This window comes from Pristiophorus japonicus, chromosome 2 (assembly GCF_044704955.1).
Source record: "Pristiophorus japonicus isolate sPriJap1 chromosome 2, sPriJap1.hap1, whole genome shotgun sequence".
Classification (NCBI taxonomy): Eukaryota; Metazoa; Chordata; class Chondrichthyes; family Pristiophoridae; genus Pristiophorus; species Pristiophorus japonicus.
In genome coordinates, this window is record NC_091978.1 from 176922789 (window position 1) to 176944533 (window position 21745).

At 46.8% G+C, this 21745-nt stretch overlaps 1 protein-coding gene and 1 long non-coding RNA gene across 3 annotated transcripts in view; both read left to right on the forward strand.

The window, feature by feature from the left end:
- The window catches only part of LOC139232849 (uncharacterized), an 84378-nt gene that overhangs the window by 38326 nt on the left and 24307 nt on the right, over positions 1-21745 (forward strand). The window lies entirely within an intron of this gene.
- On the forward strand, positions 1126-20654 carry LOC139232836 (toll-like receptor 1). Of its 2 annotated transcripts, XR_011588083.1 has the most exons (3): positions 1126-1172; positions 15321-19148; positions 20228-20654. XR_011588083.1 is itself a non-coding variant. In XM_070863331.1 (2 exons), exon 2 carries the CDS (start codon positions 15410-15412, stop codon positions 17792-17794), a length of 2385 nt encoding a protein of 794 aa, XP_070719432.1. In that variant the 5' UTR covers positions 1126-1172; positions 15321-15409; the 3' UTR covers positions 17795-20654. The 2 variants fall into 2 exon arrangements, 1 of the variants encoding a protein (XP_070719432.1); XM_070863331.1 differs by having other exon boundaries at positions 15321-20654.

Here is a 21745-nt window from a genome sequence, read left to right on the forward strand (position 1 = left end):
TCATGCTAATATATTACCCCCAATCCTGTGAACTTTTATCTTGTGCAGTAACCTTTTATGCAGACCTTGATAAATGCCTCTGGAAATCCAAATACATCACATTCACTGGTTTCCCTGTATCCACCCTGCTCATTACATCCTCAAAGAACTCCAGCAAATTTGTCAAACATGATTTCCCTTTCATAAAACCATGCTGACTCTGCTTGATTGAATCATGCTTTTCCAAATTTCCCGCTGCTGCTTCCTTAATAATGGCACAAACATTAGCGTCCTCATCCAGGCCAACATCCCCAGCATTGAAGCACTGACCACACTTGATCAGCTCCGCTGGGCAGGCCACATCGTTCGCATGTCAGACACGAGACTCCCAAAGCAAGCGCTCTACTCGGAACTCGTCCACGGCAAACGAGCCAAAGGCAGGCAGAGGAAACATTACAAGGACACTCTCAAAGCCTCCCTGATAAAGTGCAACATCCCTACTGACACCTAGGAGTCCTTGGCCATAGACCACCCTAAGTCGAGGAAGTGCATCCGGAAGGTAGCTGAACTCCTCGAGTATCATCGCCGAGAGCATGCAGAAATCAATCGCAGGCAGCGGAAGGAGCGTGCGGCAAACCAGGCTCCCTGCCCACCCTTTCCCTCGATGACAATCTGTCCCACCTGTGACAGAAACTGTGACAGGTACAGCCACCTAAGAACTCATGCTGAGAGTGGAAGCAAGTCTTCCTCGATCCCGAGGGACTCCCTATGATGAATGGACTCCAGCATTTTCCCAACAACAGATGTTAGACTAACTGGTCAATAGTTTCCTGCTTTTTGTCTGCCTCCTTTTTTAAATAGGGGTGTTACATTTGCAGTTTTCCAATCTGATGGGACCTCCCCAGAATCCAGGAAATTTTGGTAAATTACAACCAATGCATCCACTATCCCTGATTGGCTGGTACTGCTGGATCAAGAAGGGCAAGCCGATTTTCCGACACCGAGCTGGAGACCCTGATGCAGGCTGTCGAGGGAAGGAGGCGAGTCCTGTACCCAGACACGGGAAGACCCACTCGCGAGGTGTTTACAAATGCTTGGAGGGAGATTGCTGTGGAGGTCTCGGGGACCTCCATTCATAACCACACCACCACACAGTGCAGAAACCGGCTGAACGAATCATCCATCTGATGAAAGTGAGTACCTGTTCCACCAACTTCTTACCATCCAGCTGCGAGCCTTTCCTTTATCCTTCTCTTATTTCCCACCTTCACTGTGCAGTCACTGAAGCAACATTTCATTGTTGAGGCCTATATATGTGTTGGTTTGCACAATGGAGGCTCCCTCTCATCTCAGTTACAGCTGCACTTAAGGGACACACTTGTGCACTCATTTCTGATTCTTCATCATCATCATCATCATCATCATCATAGGCAGTCCCTCAGAATCGAGGAAGACTTGCTTCCACTCTTAACATGAGTTCTTAGGTGGCTGTACAGTCCAATACAAGAACCACAGTCTTTGTCACAGGTGGGACAGATAGTCATTGAGGGAAGGGGTAGATGGGACAGGTTTGCCGTACGCTCTTTCCGCTGTCTGCGTTTGATTTCTGCATGCTCTCGGCGATGAGACTATATTGCAATATTAAATGACAACTGATGCTAAACAGGCTGCAGATATGTAAATATTATTTTTCCCAAGGAGGAGACAGGTAACTTAATTGATCTGAAAATTGAAGTAGAGGTTGTTGTTGATGTAAATTGTCATACTATTCGCATTACTACGAGCATGGTTGCTGAACAGTTGTGCAAACTTAAGATAAATAAATCTCAGGGGCTGGCTATATTGCATCTGAGGATCCTTAAGGAACTAAGGAAGGAAATTGCAGGAACTTTCCTGCAAATCTTCCAGATATCACTGAATACTGGGGGGTATCAGCATTAGTATCCTTCGCTAGAGATCATGAGGGTTTTCTGCTCAGCCCAAAAAGTGTTGAAACTTGTTCGCTGTCTGAGAATTCTGCCTTTAGATTGGCTACTTAGACAGCATGTTAACGTCACAGCAGTTCGAACAAGATTCCAGAACTAATAGATCGTAAGCGCAGGGCATTTCTGAGCCTTAAACAACAACCCAACTCGGAACAGCAAAGCAGCATTACAGGCGGCTCAAGGCCGAGTTCCACAAAAAAACCAGGACTTAAAGAACAGGTGGTGGATGGAGAAAGCACAGGAGATACAGCAGCTGGTCGACAGCAATGATGTGCGAGGATTCTTCATCGCAATCAAGGCCACCTTCAGTCCAAACACCCAAGGCCCCACCTCACTGATGGCCAAGAATGGGGAGACACTCATAAAGGACACCGAGGCAGTCATGGCCCGCTGGAAGAAGCACTTCAAAGCTCTCCTCAATCGAGACTCTGCCTTTGACTCACATGTTCTCAACTCCATTCCGCAGCATACCACCACCACCTCAGTAAAACCCCAGCACTGCACGAGGTAGGAAAAGCCATAAGATAGCTCAAAAACAATAAGGCAACGGGAGCGGATGGAATCCCTGCTGAGGCACTGAAGTATGGTGGAGAGGTACTGCTGGCACGAATACATGATCTAATCTCTCTCATCTGGAGGCAGGAGAGCATGCCAGGAGATCTCAGAGATGCAGTGATCGTGACCATCTTTAAAAAAGGGGACATCCGACTGCGGCAACGTCAAAGGAATCTCCCTGCTGTCAGCCACTGGGAAAGTCATCGCTAGAGTCCTCCTCAACCGTCTTCTCCCTGTGGCCCAGAGTCGCAGTGAGGATTTAGTCCCTTACGGGCACAACGGACATGATTTTTGCAGCACGACAGCTGCAGGAAAAATGCAGGGAACAGCGCCAGCCCTTATACATGGCCTTCTTCGACCTTACAAAGGCCTTTGACACTGTCAACCGCGAGGGTCTATGGAGCGTCCTCCTCCATTTCGGATGCCCCCAAAAGTACATCACCATCCTCCGTCTGCTCCACGACGACATGCAGGCCATGATCCTTACCAACGGATCCATCACAGACCCAATCCACGCCCGGACAGAGGGCAAGCAGGGCTGCGTCATCACCCCAACCCTCTTCTCCATCTTCCTCGCTGCCATGCTCCACCTCACAGTCAACAAGCTCCCTGCTGGAGTGGATCTAAACTACAGAACCAGTGGGAACCTGTTCAACCTTCGCCATCTCCAGGCCAGATCCAAGGCCACCCCAACCTCTGTCGTCGAGCTACAGTACGCAGACGACGCCTGCGTCTGCTCACACACAGAGGTTGAACTCCAGAACATAGTCGACGTATTAACTGAGGCTTACAAAAGCATGGACCTTACGCTAAACATCTGTAAGACAAAGGTTCTCCACCAGCCTGTGTTTGCCGCACAGCACTGCCCCCCCAGTCATCAAGATCCATGGCATGGCCCTGGACAACGTGGACCACTTCTCTTATCTCGAAGCCTCCTATCAACAAGAGCAGGCATTGACAACGAGATTCAACACCGCCTCCAGTGCGCCAGTGCAACCTTCAGCCACCTGAGGAAAAGAATATTTGAAAGATCAGTCCCTCAAAACTGTCACCAAGCTCATGGTCTACAGAGCTGTAGTAATGCCAGCCTTCCTGTATGACTCAGAAACATGGACCATGTATAGTAGACACCTCAAGTAGCTGGAGAAATACCACCAACAATGTACCCGCAAGATCCTACAAATCCCCTGGGAGGACAGACGCACAAACATTTGCGACCTCGACTAGGCCAACATCCCCAGCATTGAAGCACTGACCACACTTGATCAGCTCCGCTGGGCAGGTCACATAGTCCGCCAGACATGAGACTCCCAAAGCAAGCGCTCTACTTGGAACTCCTTCACGGCAAACGAGCCAATGGTGGGCAGCGGAAACGTTACAAGGACATCCTCACTCAAAGCCTCCCTGATAAAGTGCAACATCCCCACTGACACCAGGGAGTCCTTGGTCAAAGACGTGGAGGAAGTGCATCCAGGAGTGCGCTGAGCTCCTCGAGTCTCATCGCCGAGAGCATGCAGAAATCAAGCGCAGGCAGCGGACGGCGCATGCGGAAAACCAGTCCCACCGCCCCATCCCTCAATGACTATCTGTCCCACCTGTGACAGAGACTGTGGTTCTCGTATTGGAACTCATGTTAAGAGTGGAAGCAAGTCTTCCACGATTCCGAGGGATTGCCTATGATGATGAATGGCTACGTAGGTGTGAACACAGATTCTTGCTGTTTCCTGAATGACACAGTGACTCATCTATTGTGAATATGTACAAACAGGCACAATGTGCAATTCTCACACAAATGTCTGTTCTCCTGATGTGTTCATGTGAATAGTTGGTAAGAGCTGTTTTGTTTGATGAAGTTCCTGGAAGCAGCTTGCGACGTTTTACTATGTTAAAGGTACCGTAAGAAACCCCGTCCACAGGCCATCATTGAGCATCTCTTTCAGGAAACCCATCCACAGGGATTCCTAAGCTACACTCCATACAAGGATCTCACAATACCTGTGTCAGGAACGTCGGTTTTTCCGCTCCACAATTCAAATCAACTGAACTTAATGGGGATCCCTTTGTTCGAATTGCAGTGATGCGTCATCACAGTGGTACTCACCAACCATTCTATGTTTTGCAGCCAAAACTGCACACAACAGGATGGAGCAAAGGAGGACTGATTGTGGCGAGCCCGACGTCCAAATTCTCACACTCATGAAACATAGAAACATAGAAAATAGTTGCAGGAGTAGGCCATTTGGCCCTTCGAGCCTGCACCGCCATTCAATAAGATCATGGCTGATCATTCTCTCAGTACCCCTTTCCTGCTTTCTCTCCATGCCTCTTGATCCCTTAGCCGTAAGGGCCATATCTAACTCCCTCTTGAATATATCCAATGAACTGGCATCAACAACTCTCTGCGGCAGGGAATTCCACAGGTTAACAACTCTCTGAGTGAAGAAGTTTCTCCTCATCTCAGTCCGAAATGGCCTACCCCTTATCCTAAGACTATGTCCCCTGGTTCTGGACTTCCCCAACATTGGGAACATTCTTCCCGTATCTAAGCTGTCCAGTCCCATCATAATCTTATACGTTTCTATGAGATCCCCTCTCATCCTTCTAAACTCCAGTGATTAAAGGCCCAGTTGATCCAGTTGCTCCTCATATGACAGTCCAGCCATCCCTGGAATCAGTCTGGTGAACCTTCGCTGCATTCCCTCAATAGCAAGAACATCCTTCCTCAGATTAGGAGACCAAAACTGAACACAATATTCCAAGTGAAGCCTCACTAAGGCCCTGTACAACGACAGTAAGACCTCCCTGCTCCTATACTCAAATCCCCTAGCTATGAAGGCCAACATACCATTTGCCTTCTTCACCGCCTGCTGTACCTGTATGCCAACTTTCAATGACTGATGAACCATGAAACCCAGGTCTCGTTGCACCTCCCCTTTTCCTAATCTGCCGTCATTCAGATAATATTCTGCCTTCGTGTTTTTTCCCCCAAAATGGATAACCTCACTTTTATCCACATTATACTGCATCTGCCATGCATTTGCCCACTCACCTAACCTGCCCAAGTCACCCTGCAGCCTCTTAGCGTCCTCCTCACAGCTCACACCACCACCCAGCTTAGTGTCATCTGAAAACTTGGAGATAGTACACTCAATTCCTTCATCTAAATCATTAATGTATATTGTACAGAGCTGGGGTCCCAGCACTGAGCCCTGCAGCACCCCACTAGTCACTGCCTGCCATTCTGAAAAGGACCCGTTTATCCCGACTCTCTTCTTCCTGTCTGCCAACCAGTTCTCTATCCACGTCAGTACATTACCCTCAATACCATGCGCTTTGATGTTGCACACCAATCTCTTGCGTGGGACCTTGTCAAAAGCCTTTTGAAAGTCCAAATACACCACATCCACTGGTTCTCCCTTGTCCGCTCTGCTAGTTACATCCTCAAAAAATTCCAGAAGATTTGTCAAGCATGATTTCCCTTTAATAAATCCACGCTGACTTGGACCAATCCTGTCATTGCTTTCCAAATGTGCTGCTATTTCATCTTTAATAATTGATTCCAACATTTTCCCCACTACTGATGCCAGGCTAACCGGTCTATAATTACCCGTTTTCTTCGTCCCTCCTTTTTTAAAAGTGGTGTTACATTAGCTACCCTCCAGTCCATAGGAACTGATCCAGAGTCGATAAACTGTTGGAAAATGATCACCAATGCATCCACTATTTCTAGGGCCATTTCCTTAAATACTCTGGGATGCAGAAGGAGAGGGTCGAGGCACTCGTCGGCAGACATGCTGCCTTCCCTGTGGCCACCGGTACTGCTGATGTCGATGTAGGTAAGTGAAGCCCTCCTTTAATGCTCTCTTTCCCTGAGTGCTAGTTGTAGCCTCCATGTGTCAATCCCCCACCTTCCCTTCATGGCAGCCCTTCTTCCATTTATGCTTGCAGATGAGATGTCCGCTGTGGCCTCCGGTCCTGGCGATGCCGATGTGGGCAGCATCCTTTAATGCTATCTCTCCCTGAAAGTGGATAAGTGAAGGCCCTCCATTAATGCTTTCTCTCCCTGAATGTGCCAGCGCCTACTATGCCTTTCCTTCTAAAAGTCTGCTAGTTGCAGCCTCCATGCGGCAATCACCCACCTCCCTTCACGGCAGCCCTTCTCCCATTTATACATGCAGATAAGAGGCCGAGTGGCAGCCGAGGACACAGAGAGGCACCATCTGTCAGACCAGTGCCGGGCCTGGAGACAACCCTGGGACCGAGTGGCTGCATAGGAGACAGAGAGGCACCACCTGTCCGACTGGTGCCAGGCCTCGATGACACGCTTGAGGACATCAGTTCCGAAATGCCTAATGACAGCATCGAGGACATTGAGGGCTCCAGCCTTGCTGACCCCCTCTAGCGCACTCCTTCTTTTGGGGACCTCAGTGATGAGGAAGACGACCACGCTGCTGGCATCACCACGTCACTGCTTCCACCCACACGCGCCAGCTCAGATACCAGGCGGTCCGATCTCCTGCAAATATTTTAGGAATCTACACTCGGTGTTGCACCAGGGCCTAAAGGGCTGCAGCATGGTGGCGGGGCTAGACAACCTCAGGTGCCATCTCTCTGGGGGCGAGTCTGCACCGGAGCTCTGCTGAGGAGGACTCAGAAGAGACCATCGATGTTGCAGTTTACGAGACAAGAGTGGAGGCCAGGCATTCCCAGACATTGGGGGCACTGGGAAGGGTGCCAGAGAGTCTGTCGGAAGTGGTCAGGAGTGTGGAGGAGTCGGCCTCCCGCATAGTCGACAGCTCTGCGCACTCCATGGAGCCCAACATTGCCAGTGTGCAGGCGATGGTGGACTCCCAGATTTTCCGTGTGGATTCAGCTGTGATGCCGCAACCTGTCAGTGATGTGACAGCTGCCATTGCAGCACAGACGCGAGGGATGCAGCGCATCGGTGCTGGATTGGAGAGGATGGCCGCAGCCCTGGAAGGGCAGAATGCTCTTATGCACTCTGGGCAACAGGCCACGGAGCTTCAAACTGCTGCCATGGAGCGTCAAACTGCTGCCATGTCTGCTGGCTTTGAGACTCTGGCTGCTCTCATGCAGTCTCAGCTCGATGCCACCCAACACCGCTGTGTTGCCTTCAGCAGCTGTGTCCACCACATGCCATGGGGGTCCTTCCAGTGTGGCCACACAGCCCCGACCTGAGCTCCATCCGGTTGGTGTAGGTGGTAATGTGCCACCCCTGGTGAGTGATGCAGGCTCCTCGGACCAGTTTGCGGATGATCTGCTCCTTCAGGATCACAGCATTCCTGGCCCCAGACCTGTCACTCCGCTGGAAACAGTGTTATGTATGCATTAAAGGTACTGTTTAACTGAACAAGGTACAACCTTGTTCTGCTTTATTACAGCCCAAAGCGCCTGACTCACAAAATGGCTGGCCTTTTATACCAGAGCAGCACCATGTGCGTGCTGCTCAGTGGCCTCCAACAATGACACCATCTGGTGGCTACAAGCAGCATGTACATACATGACACACAACAGCCTTCCCAGACCCATGAGGCAGCCACAGGGGAGAAGCTGAGGTGCAGTTGTCGATTAGGCATGTGCAAGAGGAGTTATAAGGAAATGTACAAGGGTGAGAAATAACATTTTTGTGTAAGTTTTTTGCACTGCTTTTTGTTGTGTTAGTTTTTTTGCACTGATTTGGATGATGTCATAAATCTTTATTTTTTGCAACTATATCTGGGCAGGTGTATAATGTGACAGTGGGCAATTATGTATGAAGGCACTCATTGGGATGGCCATGGAAAATAGAAGCTGAAGGGTCATGTGGGGATGAAATTACCTGAATCGAACACTAATCAGACATATTGAGGATGTTTCCAGTAGAGTGGACAAGGGAGAACCAGTTGATGTGGTATATTTGGACTTTCAGAAGGCGTTCGACAAGGTCCCACACAAGAGATTGATGTGCAAAGTTAGAGCACATGGGATTGGGGGTAGTGTGCTGACATGGATTGAGAACTGGCTGTCAGACAGGAAGCAAAGAGTAAGAGTAAATGGGTACTTTTCAGAATGGCAGGCAGTGACTAGTGGAGTACCGCAAGGTTCTGTGCTGGGGCCCCAGCTGTTTACACTGTACATTAATGATTTAGATGAGGGGATTAAATGTAGTATCTCCAAATTTGCGGATGACACTAAGTTGGGTGGCAGTGTGAGCTGCGAGGAGGATGCTGTGAGGCTGCAGAGCGACTTGGATAGGTTAGGTGAGTGGGCAAATGCATGGCAGATGAAGTATAATGTGGATAAATGTGAGGTTATCCACTTTGGTGGTAAAAAGAGAGAGACAGACTATTATCTGAATGGTGACAGATTAGGAAAAGGGGAGGTGCAAAGAGACCTGGGTGTCATGGTACATCAGTCATTGAAGGTTGGCATGCAGGTGCAGCAGGCGGTTAAGAAAGCAAATGGCATGTTGGCCTTCATCGCAAGGGGATTTGAGTACAGGGGCAGGGAGGTGTTGCTACAGTTGTACAGGGCCTTGGTGAGGCCACACCTGGAGTATTGTGTACAGTTTTGGTCTCCTCACTTGAGGAAGGACATTCTTGCTATTGAGGAGTGCAGCGAAGGTTCACCAGACTGATTCCCGGGATGGCGGGACTGACCTATCAAGAAAGACTGGATCAATTGGGCTTGTATTCACTGGAGTTCAGAAGAATGAGAGGGGACCTCATAGAAACATTTAAAATTCTGATGGGGTTAGACAGGTTAGATGCAGGAAGAATGTTCCCAATGTTGGGGAAGTCCAGAACCAGAGGTCACAGTCTAAGGATAAGGGCTAAGCCATTTAGGACCGAGATGCGGAGGAACTTCTTCACCCAGAGGGTGGTGAACCTGTGGAATTCTCTACCACAGAAAGTTGTTGAGGCCAATTCACTAAATATATTCAAAAAGGAGTTAGATGAGGTCCTTACTACTAGGGGGATCAAGGGGTATGGTGAGAAAGCAGGAATGGGGTACTGAAGTTGAATGTTCAGCCATGAACTCATTGAATGGCGGTGCAGGCTAGAAGGGCCGAATGGCCTACTCCTGCACCTATTTTCTATGTTTCTATGTTTCTATGTTTCGATATCTGCACCTCCCTTGCAGGGTTGGGATAGTGGCAACGTCTTCTGGGTGGGAGGCGATGGGGATCCTGGTCCTCCTCCTCCTGCTGCTGCTGTGCCTCCTCTTCAGGTGGTACTGCTGGCTCTACCTCCAGCGGCTGGCCCCTCATGAGAGCCAGATTGTGCAGCATGCAGCAGACCACCACGAATATGGAGACCCGTTCAGGAGACTACTGCAATGCGCCACCTGAGCGGTCCAGGCAACAGAACTTCTGTTTGAGGATCCCGCTTCAGTGCTCGATGATGCACCTGGTGCCAGAACGAGCTTCGTTATAGGCATGTTCGCCCGTAGTCCTGGGGTTCCAAAGGGGAGTGAGCAGGGGATATCCCTTGTCCCCAAGTAGCCATCCACAATCCTAGTTTGGTCTGCTGAAGACGGCGGGCACACTGCTCTGGCATAGGATGAACGAATCGTGGCTGCTGCCTGGATACCTGGCATCAACTGCCAGGATCTACACTGGCGGTCACACACCAGCTGCACATTCAGGGAGTGGAATCCCTTTCTGTTCATAAACAGTTCGGGATGGTTCAGTTGTGCCCTCTGGCCAACATGTGTGCAGTCAATGGCATTCTGCACCCTGGGGAACCCTGCAATCCAAACAAATCCGGCCTGCCACTCCACCTGCTTCTCCATGGTCATCGGCAAGGAAATATATTGGACTCTTCTCTTATACAGAGCATCAGTCACCTGCCGGATGGAACGATGGGCCGAGAATTGGGATATGTTGGATATGTCTGCAGTTGCCGACTGGAAAGAACCCGTCGCGTAAAAGTTGAGAACTATGGTGACCTTGGTCTCAACAGTGAGAGCTGTCCTCAGCCACGTGTGAGGCTGCAGATCTTGGTGCAGGACATTGCAGAGCTCCCTCAGCACGTCATTTCTAAATCTCAGCCTTCGCAAGTATTACTCATCACTGAGCTCCAGGAAGAAGAACTGGCATTGGTAGACCTTTTGACGGTAGGGCCTCCTTCCCCCAGGTCTCTGCTGGGCCCCTCTGATGGCAGCTGGCTGATCACCTTCTCCCTGTTCCAGCTGATGTTCCTCAGCCTCTGCAGGCCATTGTCGGTAAGGCTCCTGGCCCAGTATGTGGTGCGGGGGTCAGCGTACCTGACCCTCCTCCTCACGCTATCTCCCTCCTGGTCACCCTCTATACATGGAGGTCTGTGGCCTTCTGCAAGCCCTTCTCCCTGTTGGGCAGCCATGGCTGCTGCTTCCCTTGCCCACTGCCTTTCGACCCTTTGCTGATGGCGCCGCCTTCACCTGCATGCCGCCCTGCCTCTCGCAATGTGCACAAGGTGTTGCCCTGCCAACACTGAGCCCATTCTGTCTGCAGGCTGGACCCTCACAAGCAGGCCTCTGTGGAGCAGAGAATGAGGCCCACAGGCCACGACTAATCAGTGAGAGTGAAAAAGTGTTCTAAACTCTCAAAGTTCTCAAAGGTCCGCTGCAGGATTAGCAAATCCCTACAGAGAAATCTGACAAAGTTTGCACAGAAAAACCCGATCACACCAAACCTCCGTTCTTCTCTTCTGGCGCTCTCGAGCAGGCTGGCAAAAGTGCACTGACCAAAAAGCTGGTGGGGAAATAACAGACTTTTTTATACTGAAAATAGGTGGCATGGCGGAGCGGCAGCGGTGCGCACTCTAATGACTTCATTGCGGCCGCAGCGGAAGTCTGGGGTTTTGAGCGGAAGTGGACACCGCCCCAAAAACTCCTGCACTAAATATGGGTCGTGGCGGCCAATCGACTGCAATGTGGCGGCCACTCGATTCCGTCGCAAAACGATGGTAACGGGCCTTATCCGGACCCTGAATTTTAGCCCCCAGGACACCATACTGCGGGACCTTTAAGGCTATAGAAAGAGGAGCACTTTAAGTACTCGCTACTTCCCAATGCAGCATGAGTACTGCCAATATGTCACCTATCCAATTCTCGGTGTGTGTACGGAAGCTGAACTAGTCACATGTAGGTAATTGGGATTCCAAATGTGGCTAATTGTATTTGTGATTCGTAAATAAAAAATGAATAATAGACACCGCTGTTAGGCGTTTGATCAATACTCATTCATACAATGTACAAAATGATAAGAGGAAAAGCAGAGTATCCAAGTGTTTTTTAATCCTTGTGAGAGCCTTACTGTTTACTGAATGGTAGTAGATGTTTGTTAAGGAAATATAAATATGTGAAGTATATTTACCTTGTATTGTGCGAGTGTATGTAAAGCGTTTTCGACTAAAGTTAGTACATGTGCCTTTAATGTTGCCACTGTAGCCACATCTGTGGCTAGTCATCAATTCTTATTGGACACCATTGGTTTACATATTCATTCAGATAAAGAAAGAGCGATGTGGCTATGTTGCTATGGTAGTTCAGATGGCACAGAATGGGGTGGGGATGCCTTCCCAGACAACAGGGAATTAAGATCAGACAGGCATGGGGTATGAAATTACCCAGCTTTGTTAAAACTCTTTTGTCTGTTATTCCACATATCCGAAGCTTATTGAAGAACCTACAATGCTTCCATTATTACAGGGATTGTCTGACTGTGAGCATAGGCACAGTGACCATTGTTGCAAAGCATATCTTGGAGAGGAGGAGCAGGAAGCTTGGGAGCACAAAGGATTTGGCCTGCTCCTGAATCTTAGCAGGACTACTCCAGGCAATCATTCTAATGTAACTGAACATGGTTGAGGAGAAAAACACTTCGAAGTTTTACCAGGACATTGTAATTGAGCTATGCCACCACATACATGAAGAGATGCAGGGATAGTCCATCATCTTCTTGGCATCTAAAGGAGTCCTTTCAGGAGGCAGCTGCTTTGATTTTTATGGTTTTAAGGAATTAACTGACGCCCATTTACAGTGTACTGCTACAGTGTTGAAAGGCACCCACAACTTACACCTAACTGCTGTAGGCAGGGAGACAGGTGTGAGAGAGTCACATTGTCCCATCACCCCAGTAAGCTATACGATCAAACACTTTTATTTCTTTATAACATTTCTAGAATCATAAAGTTGCTACTTCCCATCCTTGTTTAGTTTTTGCAACGTACCTCATGTGTTTTGCTTTTTGGCTTTTGGATAACTGATGCATTGGTGCCAAAAATACATGTGGGGTGAGGCGGATTCCCAGCATATGTGCCAGAAAGTGTCCACTGGAATCCTCCACTGCTTGCCTGGGGTAGACTTTCCATGATTGAGGAGGTCTCCTAATTGTAATAATCTGAGAGATTGCCTGTACCATTGGGAGACATCTCAGGTGCACTCCAGTGGAAGGAGGCCACATAATGCAATACCCACCCCTCCCAGAAACTTGCTAATATTGCCCCAAATGTCTCCTGGTGTAAAATTATGATGGGGTTAAATTCAACTTCAGCAGGGGCACAAAACAGGTAGCGGAACTGCCCCTCCTTTCCATTGACTTCAAACAACTCTTGAAAATCTTTGGGTGTACAGGCCATAACCCTGGCCTGGACTCCCAGGTGGGTCTCACTGCTTCTGACTGACAGGCAAGTATGCCTCTTCTCTTGCAGGGGTATTGGCTGTTAGCACATTCCCATGTTGGGACTGAGGAACCCCTGGGCTGCGAGTCCCTTTCTCCGAGCCAATCCTCCTCTGAAGCAGCTGACCTTAGGTGTGGTGGATGGAGGTTCCACCCCAATCAAGGCTTATGGAAACTGTCACGAAGGCCAAGTCCTGGTGTTTCCATGTCCCCAAATAGTTTCTGCCCCTTCCTATGCACTTCTGTTGGACTTACAGCAGTGGGGGGGGGGGGTGCCATAAGGGCATAAGGGCAATGGATTTCCAGTCCCTTTAATTTGTACAGAAAGACAGACAGTAAAACACAGCAGCAGTGAATTCAAATTTGTGCACATTAACTGTGTATGTATTTAATATGGTTTGCTGCTGCATTTGCCCCTTGTGTGCCATGAACCCGTCCATGCTGGTTGTGGATGTAATTTTTGTATAGTTAAAGGAATAGTACTGATGGATCATTGCATAGCTGACAAGTGACTGCGAGGGAAACAGAAGATCTGCTACTAACCCTGAAGAATCTGCTTCAGTGGCAGGGCATTTGGTGTTGCAGCTGCTGTGGACTCAGTGCCTCCTGAGGTGGCATCTACAGTCACTTCGGCAGGGTTACAGAACTGCTACCAGCATGAGGCCCAACTGACATAATTGTAGAGATATAACGGGCGGTTTGATCCGGCGTTCCCAGCAGGAACAGCGCTTTCAGGGATTGCAACTCGGGAAAACCTCTTGTGCGTTATGCGAAATTGCAGTCCCGCATCCTGTGATATCAATTGATGATAAATCACGTACTACATGGCCGCAACTTTCTGAGATTAACTCCCTGCAAGTGCTGCTTCTTGTTGGGAACGCCGGATCCCTATAAAAGAAAACTGACAATCTTAAACATAAAGAGGAACTGCTGGGAATTCACAGCCTGTCCATCAGCACCTGAGAAGGAAAAAAGACAGGGGGGAGGCTGAAATATAGGCACTCCAGAAAGCTGGCGCACAAACTATTTCTTACCTGGTTTTTCCGCCGGGAGCGATGAGGCGGACTTTGGATCGATTTTAGGCACTTTTTAATTTTTTGGATGCAGTGGTAAGGCAGGCTGAGGAGTGGAGGTTGGGGCAGGATCGAGTCTCCGCTGCTGTCACTCAGTGGCGGAGCGGTGGTGAGATCACAGCGCGTGTGCATCACTACGCTCTCTCCCCTCTGTTAAAGGGGAGAGTATCGGGGATTTTTTAGCTTTGGCCACTGGGCCACCAGGGAGGATTTCGGCCGGGCCAGCAGTCTGGCACCCAAGAGTGGGTGCCAAACTGCCTGTTGGCGGCCCGGCCGAACTCGGGGGCAATAATTTACCGGTTGATCGGGAAGTCGGCCGGCAAAGATAACAACATGGCGGCCGTGGCAGTGCACCCTCCCCTTGAAGGGCCACCGTGCTGCTGGGCTGCACGCAGGCAGGAGAAGGTGCACCGCCAGAAAACGCTGTCGGGGACACCGTCCAGCGGCTCATGGATTTCTTTACCTAAATTTGAGGCGGATTAAAGTGTAGGTGTGGGATTGCGACGGTGCGCGCTTTGATGACGCACTTGTGGCCGTCAGCAGCAGCGGGGTGGAAGTGGGGACGGGCCGAAAAATCCCCGAGGTGAATTTGGGTCGTGGCGGCCAATGGACTGCAACGCGTCGTCCACTCGATTCCGCCACATGGCCACCGCAAAACATTGGAAACGGGCCTTATCCGGACCCTGAATTTCAGCCCCAGGGTATCAGGTGCAGCCCCTTTATTAGAATGACTTCACCATAAGTATGTTCACTAGAGCTTTCAGAGTCTTCTCACTGAGATTAACTTTGCATTGCTATCATTACCCCAATTTTCCACTACTGTTCTACACTCTACAACTAAATTCTCTCAATGTTTTGAAATGTATAGTGGGTTGGTTCAAAAATGTGAAACTATTATTATTGCAGATGTGTTCTGTTTGGCTGCTATATTTTGGTTACCATTTATCAATGAAAATTTCTTGCAATTGCCATTTTGGAACGTGTCACTCGATGGCAAGTTTTGTTTTCAGGTCAACTTTGCTCAAGCCACAATATTAATATTGTTTATATTTTGCTTTGTTTCAGTTTTTTCATTGCTCTATATAGATTCCACTTAAGAAATACATAAGTGTTCAGCTGCTGAAGAAAAAGAAAATACAGGAAAGTAACTTACCATGGCCAACATCCTCTCCTTCTTTGTCTGGATTTTAATACTTAAAACGTGCTACAGTTTGTGGTTTCCTGAAGAGAATGGCATTGTCATAAACAACTCATCCTGCTCACTGTCTGCTGTCCCAAAGTACCTACCAAGTCACACACAAATATTGGATTTATCACAAAACAACATCACTGAGATTCATATCCAGGATTTTGCTTCTCTTCACTGGTTGAAAAGTTTGAATTTGTCCTCCAATAAGATCAGCAATTTATCAAGTGATTTTTTCAGGTCTAATCAAGAGCTGGAGTGTTTGGATCTTTCCAAGAATGAACTTTCGAGTATCGAATGTCACTTTTTACATAATGTTACATCTCTCAAATATTTAGATATTTCTTATAATAATTTTCTTAGCCTGACACTTGGGAAAGCATTTAGCTTCCTGAAAGACCTGGAATATTTAGGATTAGGAAGTAGAAAAGCAATAAAGTTACAGAAAAATGATCTTAAAGAAATTTCAGGGAAACAGTTGCAGGAAATTTCAATCGGACTAAAAACTTTGTCAGAGTATGACCCTGGTAGCTTACAGGTATTGAGAACAACAAAACTCCACATTGTTTTGCCATCTACTAACAAGGCGGATTTACTTGAAAGGGTCATGGATGATGCCTTCAACACATCTGATACTTTAAAATTATCAAACATTGAATGCTACCAAGAATGCAGCCATTATATTAACAGTTTTAAAATATTGGGAAAATTCTCCAGAGTCAGTAAGTTGTTGTTACAAAACTTAGCACTGGACTGGAAAGATTTAATAAGCATATCAAAGCCTATTTGGACTTCCACGGTTAAAAGCCTCAGTTTTTTTAATGTGACATTATATAAAATGATAAATTCCCCGTTTCAGTGTTCGGAAACAACGTTGAAAGCATTGACTATCAGACAATTAAAAATCACATTATTCTATTTTTCTTCAACAATTATATACAATTTTTTTGCTACGCTAATGATTGAAAATCTGACAATTTCTAATTCAGAATTGCTCTTCATGACTTGTCCAATCAAAGGAAATAATTATAAATTCATGGACTTTTCTGATAATTCACTTAGCAGTGATTTTTTATTTCAAGACTGCCAATCCCTAAATTTGTTGGAGACTCTTATTTTACAACAGAATAAGCTGGATCGGTTATTTAAAGTGAGTACCATGACCAGATCTATGAAATCCCTGAAGAACTTGGATGTGAGTCAAAACCAACTCACTCTTGATGAGAATAGAGATTGCCTTTGGACCAACAGTTTGATAAAGCTGAACCTATCCTCAAACAGACTTACTGATTTGGTTTTCACTTGCTTACCCAGCAGCCTAGCGATCCTTGACCTGCAGAAAAATGATATTTATAGTGTTCCCAAAGAGCTGAACAACCTGGACATGTTGAAGGAATTATACCTTGGCGCTAATAAACTGGTTAATCTGCCTGACTGCAGCAACTTCAGAAATCTTCAGATTTTGTTTGTCGAGGCAAACTCATTTCATGAACCTTCCAGCAGTTTCCTTCAAAGTTGCCAAAGGCTGACTGTGTTGAATGCCGCCTCCAATCCATTTATATGTACCTGCCATCTGAGAGACTTTAGCAGGATGAAGGAAAACAGTCACATAGAGATGATTGGGTGGCCAGAGTCCTATCAGTGTGCCTACCCAGATAACCTTAAAGGAACTTTGTTGAAGCACTTCCACTTATCAGAAGTGACATGCAGCACTACTCTCATACTGGTAATTGTACTGGGTAATATGATTGTACTAATAATTGTAATTGGACTGATGTGTCATTTTTTGGACTTGCCTTGGTATTTGAGGATGACTTGGCAATGGGCCCAGATGAAACGAAGAGCAATGAAGACTGACTCCCACCAGGTTGCTGAAAAATTGGTCTATCATGCTTTTGTGTCCTACAGCCAACATGATTCTTGCTGGGTGAAGGAGCAGCTGCTACCAAATCTAGAAGAGAGGGGCAGCCCATTACGAATCTGTCTTCATGAAAGACACTTTATTCCAGGCAAAGGTATTATTGAAAACATAATCAACTGTATAGAGAAGAGTTACAAATCAATATTTGTTTTATCACCCAACTTCATTCAGAGTGACTGGTGTCATTATGAACTTTACTTTGCACAGCACCAGGTGTTAAGTGACCGGTCTGATAATTTGATGCTGATTGTCTTGGAGTCAATCCCTCAATACCTAATCCCATCGAAATACTATAAACTGAAATCACTTATGGCAAAGAAGACATACATAGAATGGCCAAAGGACAAAAACAAACAGAGACTATTCTGGGCGAATCTGCAGGCAGCAATAGGAATAAAGCTGACTGCTCCAACAGAGGAAACGTTTGTGTAAATAGTGACTTATGTATTCTGAGCTGTATTGTCTTAATTTTCATACTACACATGCATTCTATTAGTGTGTTCATTCATGAGGTTATAATATTGTGTATAATTATAAGGATGGAACAAAATTTAGAGGTTAAAAAAACAATTACACCAGAAAACCTCTTTCAATAGGACGTTGGCTGCATTCATAGATTACCTTCTGACTGAAAGTGCAAATAAAGTTAGGAAATTAGTAACATGTAAAGAAGAGCAGGAGAGTTTAAATAAAATGTCGGAGAAAAGGGTAGAGGAGTAAACTAGAGCCTTAATTGGGGTCCTTAAACAACAAGATGGGAATCGACGTAGCGTTCGAGATACGACAGACCGTACACACTGTCAGAAGAAAACATAAAAGCTGGAGGAACACTTAAAGAAAAAGAAAGGCATGATGCATGCCATATAAACCAACCTCATTTACTCACTAGATAGCGAGAGCAGTAATTCTTCATGGGAAGAGGTAAACTTGAGAGAACTAGTGGAGGTTCTTAACCAGTATGAGCGTGACCGAGACAGGGAGCGGGTGAACTTGGGTCCAGAACCAAAACCTCCTGACATGCACCAAACTCCCCAAGTGGTGATGAGACCCGTACAAGTAGTAAAAAAGGATGCGGCAGGCATTGCCGAGGGGTTCTCTAACATTCCCTCAGCATCCCTGTGTGAAAGTGGATGTGAATGTGTAGAAGTTTGCTGACCTACAAGTGTTTAACAAATGAGCTACAAGTAGTTTAACCTCTGTAGTCTTGTTTTTGATGTTGGAAGTATTTTAGTCAATGGGCTAAACTTTCCCTAAAGCCCCTCACCGCCCGATTGCCGCCCAGAAATACCGCTAACGTTCTGCAACTAACGCTATTGAAAATTTCCATAATAAAGGTAAGAAATACCGTCTGGCAAGAAAACGGATCTTGCACCAATATTCTCGGTGGTTTCTCGGCGGTTAAAGGCGAAACTAGGTGAAATGGGCGGTTTTTAAAATTCTTTTTAAAATTTACTCCAAGGCTGCGGTTGGGCCTAGGGAGAGGGGGAAAACTTTTTTTTTAAATTCACTGAAAAAAAAGTTAAAAAACATTCCCAAGATAGTTTTACAGCTAATCGCCATTTTACAATTAAAAACAAAAATAAAGAACCTTTAACTTACCTTTCTTTGCAGAGTATTCACCTACCGTCCTGTTTCAGACTACTTCCACTGGGCGGTTCCCTAGGTGATCTGGGCTTCCACAGGCTTCCATTGAGGCAAAACTTACGCCCTGGCGATTCTCTCGGCGGTGCACAGTGGCGGTTTGCTCCAGCGGTCATTTCGAGATGTGGGCAGTTCCATTTAAAAAGTAAGGGGGAATCCTTTGCCGGCACTTTCTCTCGACAAAAACAGCTGTACCGCCGAGAAAACCGCAAAAAATGGAGGCGAAAGTCTCCCCCAATGTCCTTTCTACAATCATATGCTGTTTTAAGTTTGTTAATTATTTTCTCTCTTTTTGTATACACACGTGTACAGGTGCAGCATCCAAAATCCGGAGTTCCGGAATCTGGACCGATTGGTGGCAGGGTCGTCCGGAATCGATTAAATTTTCCTGAATCTGGACCCGCCGACCCTGCTGACCTCGACGTCCCGCCGCTGCCTGACCTCGGGCCTCGCCTCAGCGCCCCTCGCCTCACCGCCGCTGCCCTTACCTTGGAGTCTCCTCACCGGCCCGCCCAATCACCTCCTCTTTGGCGGGCCTGCCTGAACAGCTCCTTGCCGGCAGGGCCTGCTCGAACACTTCCTCAGTGGCGGGGCCCCACGCGAACACTTCCTCGGTGGCGGGCCCGCCCGAACATCTCCTTGGTGGCTGGGCCTTGCCCGACGACCTCATCGACGGGGCCGGTGGCCCAAAGCAGCTCCTCGGCGAGTAACCCCCCCCCCCACTTTCTGATGTTCCGAAATCTGGAACTACCCGAACCTGGGCTCGGGTGGTTCTGGATTCGTGACATCAGAAAGATGATCCAAAGTCCGGAAAAATGTGGAATCTGGAACGGCCTCGGTCCCGAGGGTTTGGATTCTGGACACTGCACCTGTATTATTTTTTAGATACTTTGAGTCTTGTTTTTGGTTTTGAAGCGATTAAAACTGTGTGAATATTCCTTGGGCTCATCATCATCCAGCTGGGTGGGACTGCACTCGCCTGGTTCCATTCTTATCTATCGAAGTGTAGCCAGAAAATCACCTGCAACGGAGCTCACAAGCTGTGGGAAGCTCCACCGTAACAACAACAACAACTTGTATTTATATAGCCCCTTTAATTTAGTAAAATGCCCCAAGGTGCTTCACAGGAGCAAGACAAAATAAATTGACAAACATTTTGTGTAGGAATGCACACAACAATCTTGCTTAGCTGTGAAGACTAATTTTTTTTTCATTTATATTCAGTATTTTTACAGTTATTTGGAAAGACACTTGAAGAAAGAACAAAAAGATGACTTAATTTACTGGGTTTTTGTAAGCACGTGTTGTTTTGATAATGTTATCTGTTCTGTGTTGTGTTAATAAGATATTGCTCTGATGTAATTTGGAATCATTGAGGCTAACTACCTATTCAATTGTGGAAACTAGACTTTCATTGTTGCCAGAGTGAAAATCTGATTATTGTAATTATGTGCAGATCTTTAATTCTGGACATACGTCCTACATATGTGAAAATTGGCAGTTTTGAATTTCTTAAATGATTTGAAGTGCACCAGGAGTTAATGTTGAGTGCAATTGATGTGGTTTGTTGCTTCTAAAAGATTGAATATTAGAGATGCTTCTGCTTCTTTAATCATCTTGGTTGTATTGGAATGTGATAGCTGTTAATAAACTGACAGCCTTTTTAGATCTTCTGATTGACTGTGTTCAGAAAAGAAGTGACTGAAAAAAAAGAATGATGAAAGGACTTCTTATTATCTCTATGACAACAATCTAGAAAATCTTGTGGTTTGGAAACTTCTTAAAAAATGCTACTTGCTTTAAATACAATTGGAGTTTAATTTGGAAAAAAGTGCTGTCTTTCCTGATAAGAATTTTTTTTCAAGTTAATAGCAATGTTACTAATGATTTCTGCTGTTTTAACGAACTTTCTCTTTCTAAGGATGAAAAAAAAAATTTGGTAGAATATTTGTGCAAGTTTTAAAGGTACAAATGCCCAGAAATTAGACGACGAGTTACCTCCGGAATCCTGAAAAAAAAAGCCGGCCACCGCTCTAACGCCCGCCTCTAGTATGGCACTCGGCGGCCGCCATTTTGGCGAGGGCCACAGCGCTGCCGTTAGCGGTGCACCACCGACTTGACGCACGCGGCAAACCTGTCCCACCTTCACTTACCCTCAACGACTGTCAGTCCCACCTGTGGCAGGGACTGTGGCTCTTGTATTGGACTGTTCAGCCACCTAAGGACTCATTCTAAGAGTGGAAGCAAGTCTTTCTATATTCTGAGGGACTGCTTATGATGATGATGACACACGCTCTGCAAATCATAGAATCATAGAAATGTACAGCACAGAAGGAGGCCATTTCGACCATCATGTCCGCGCCAGCCAACAAAGAACTATCCAGCCTAATCCCACTTTCCAGCTCTTGGTCTGTAGCCCGATAGGTTACGGCACTTCAAGTGCACATCCAAACATTTTTTAAATGTGGTGAGTGTTTCTGCCTCTACCACCCTTTCAGGCAGTGAGATCCAGACCCCCACAACCCTCTAGGTGAAGAAATTTCCCCTCAAATATCCTCTAAACCTCCTACCAATTACTTTAAATCTATGCACCCTAGTTGTTGCCCTTCTGCTAAGAGAAATAGGGTATTAAAAACATAATAAGAACATAAGAAATAGGAGCAGGAGTAGGCCATACAGCCCCTCAAGCCTGCTCCGCCATTTAATACGATCATGGCTGATCCGATCATGGATGCAAATCCA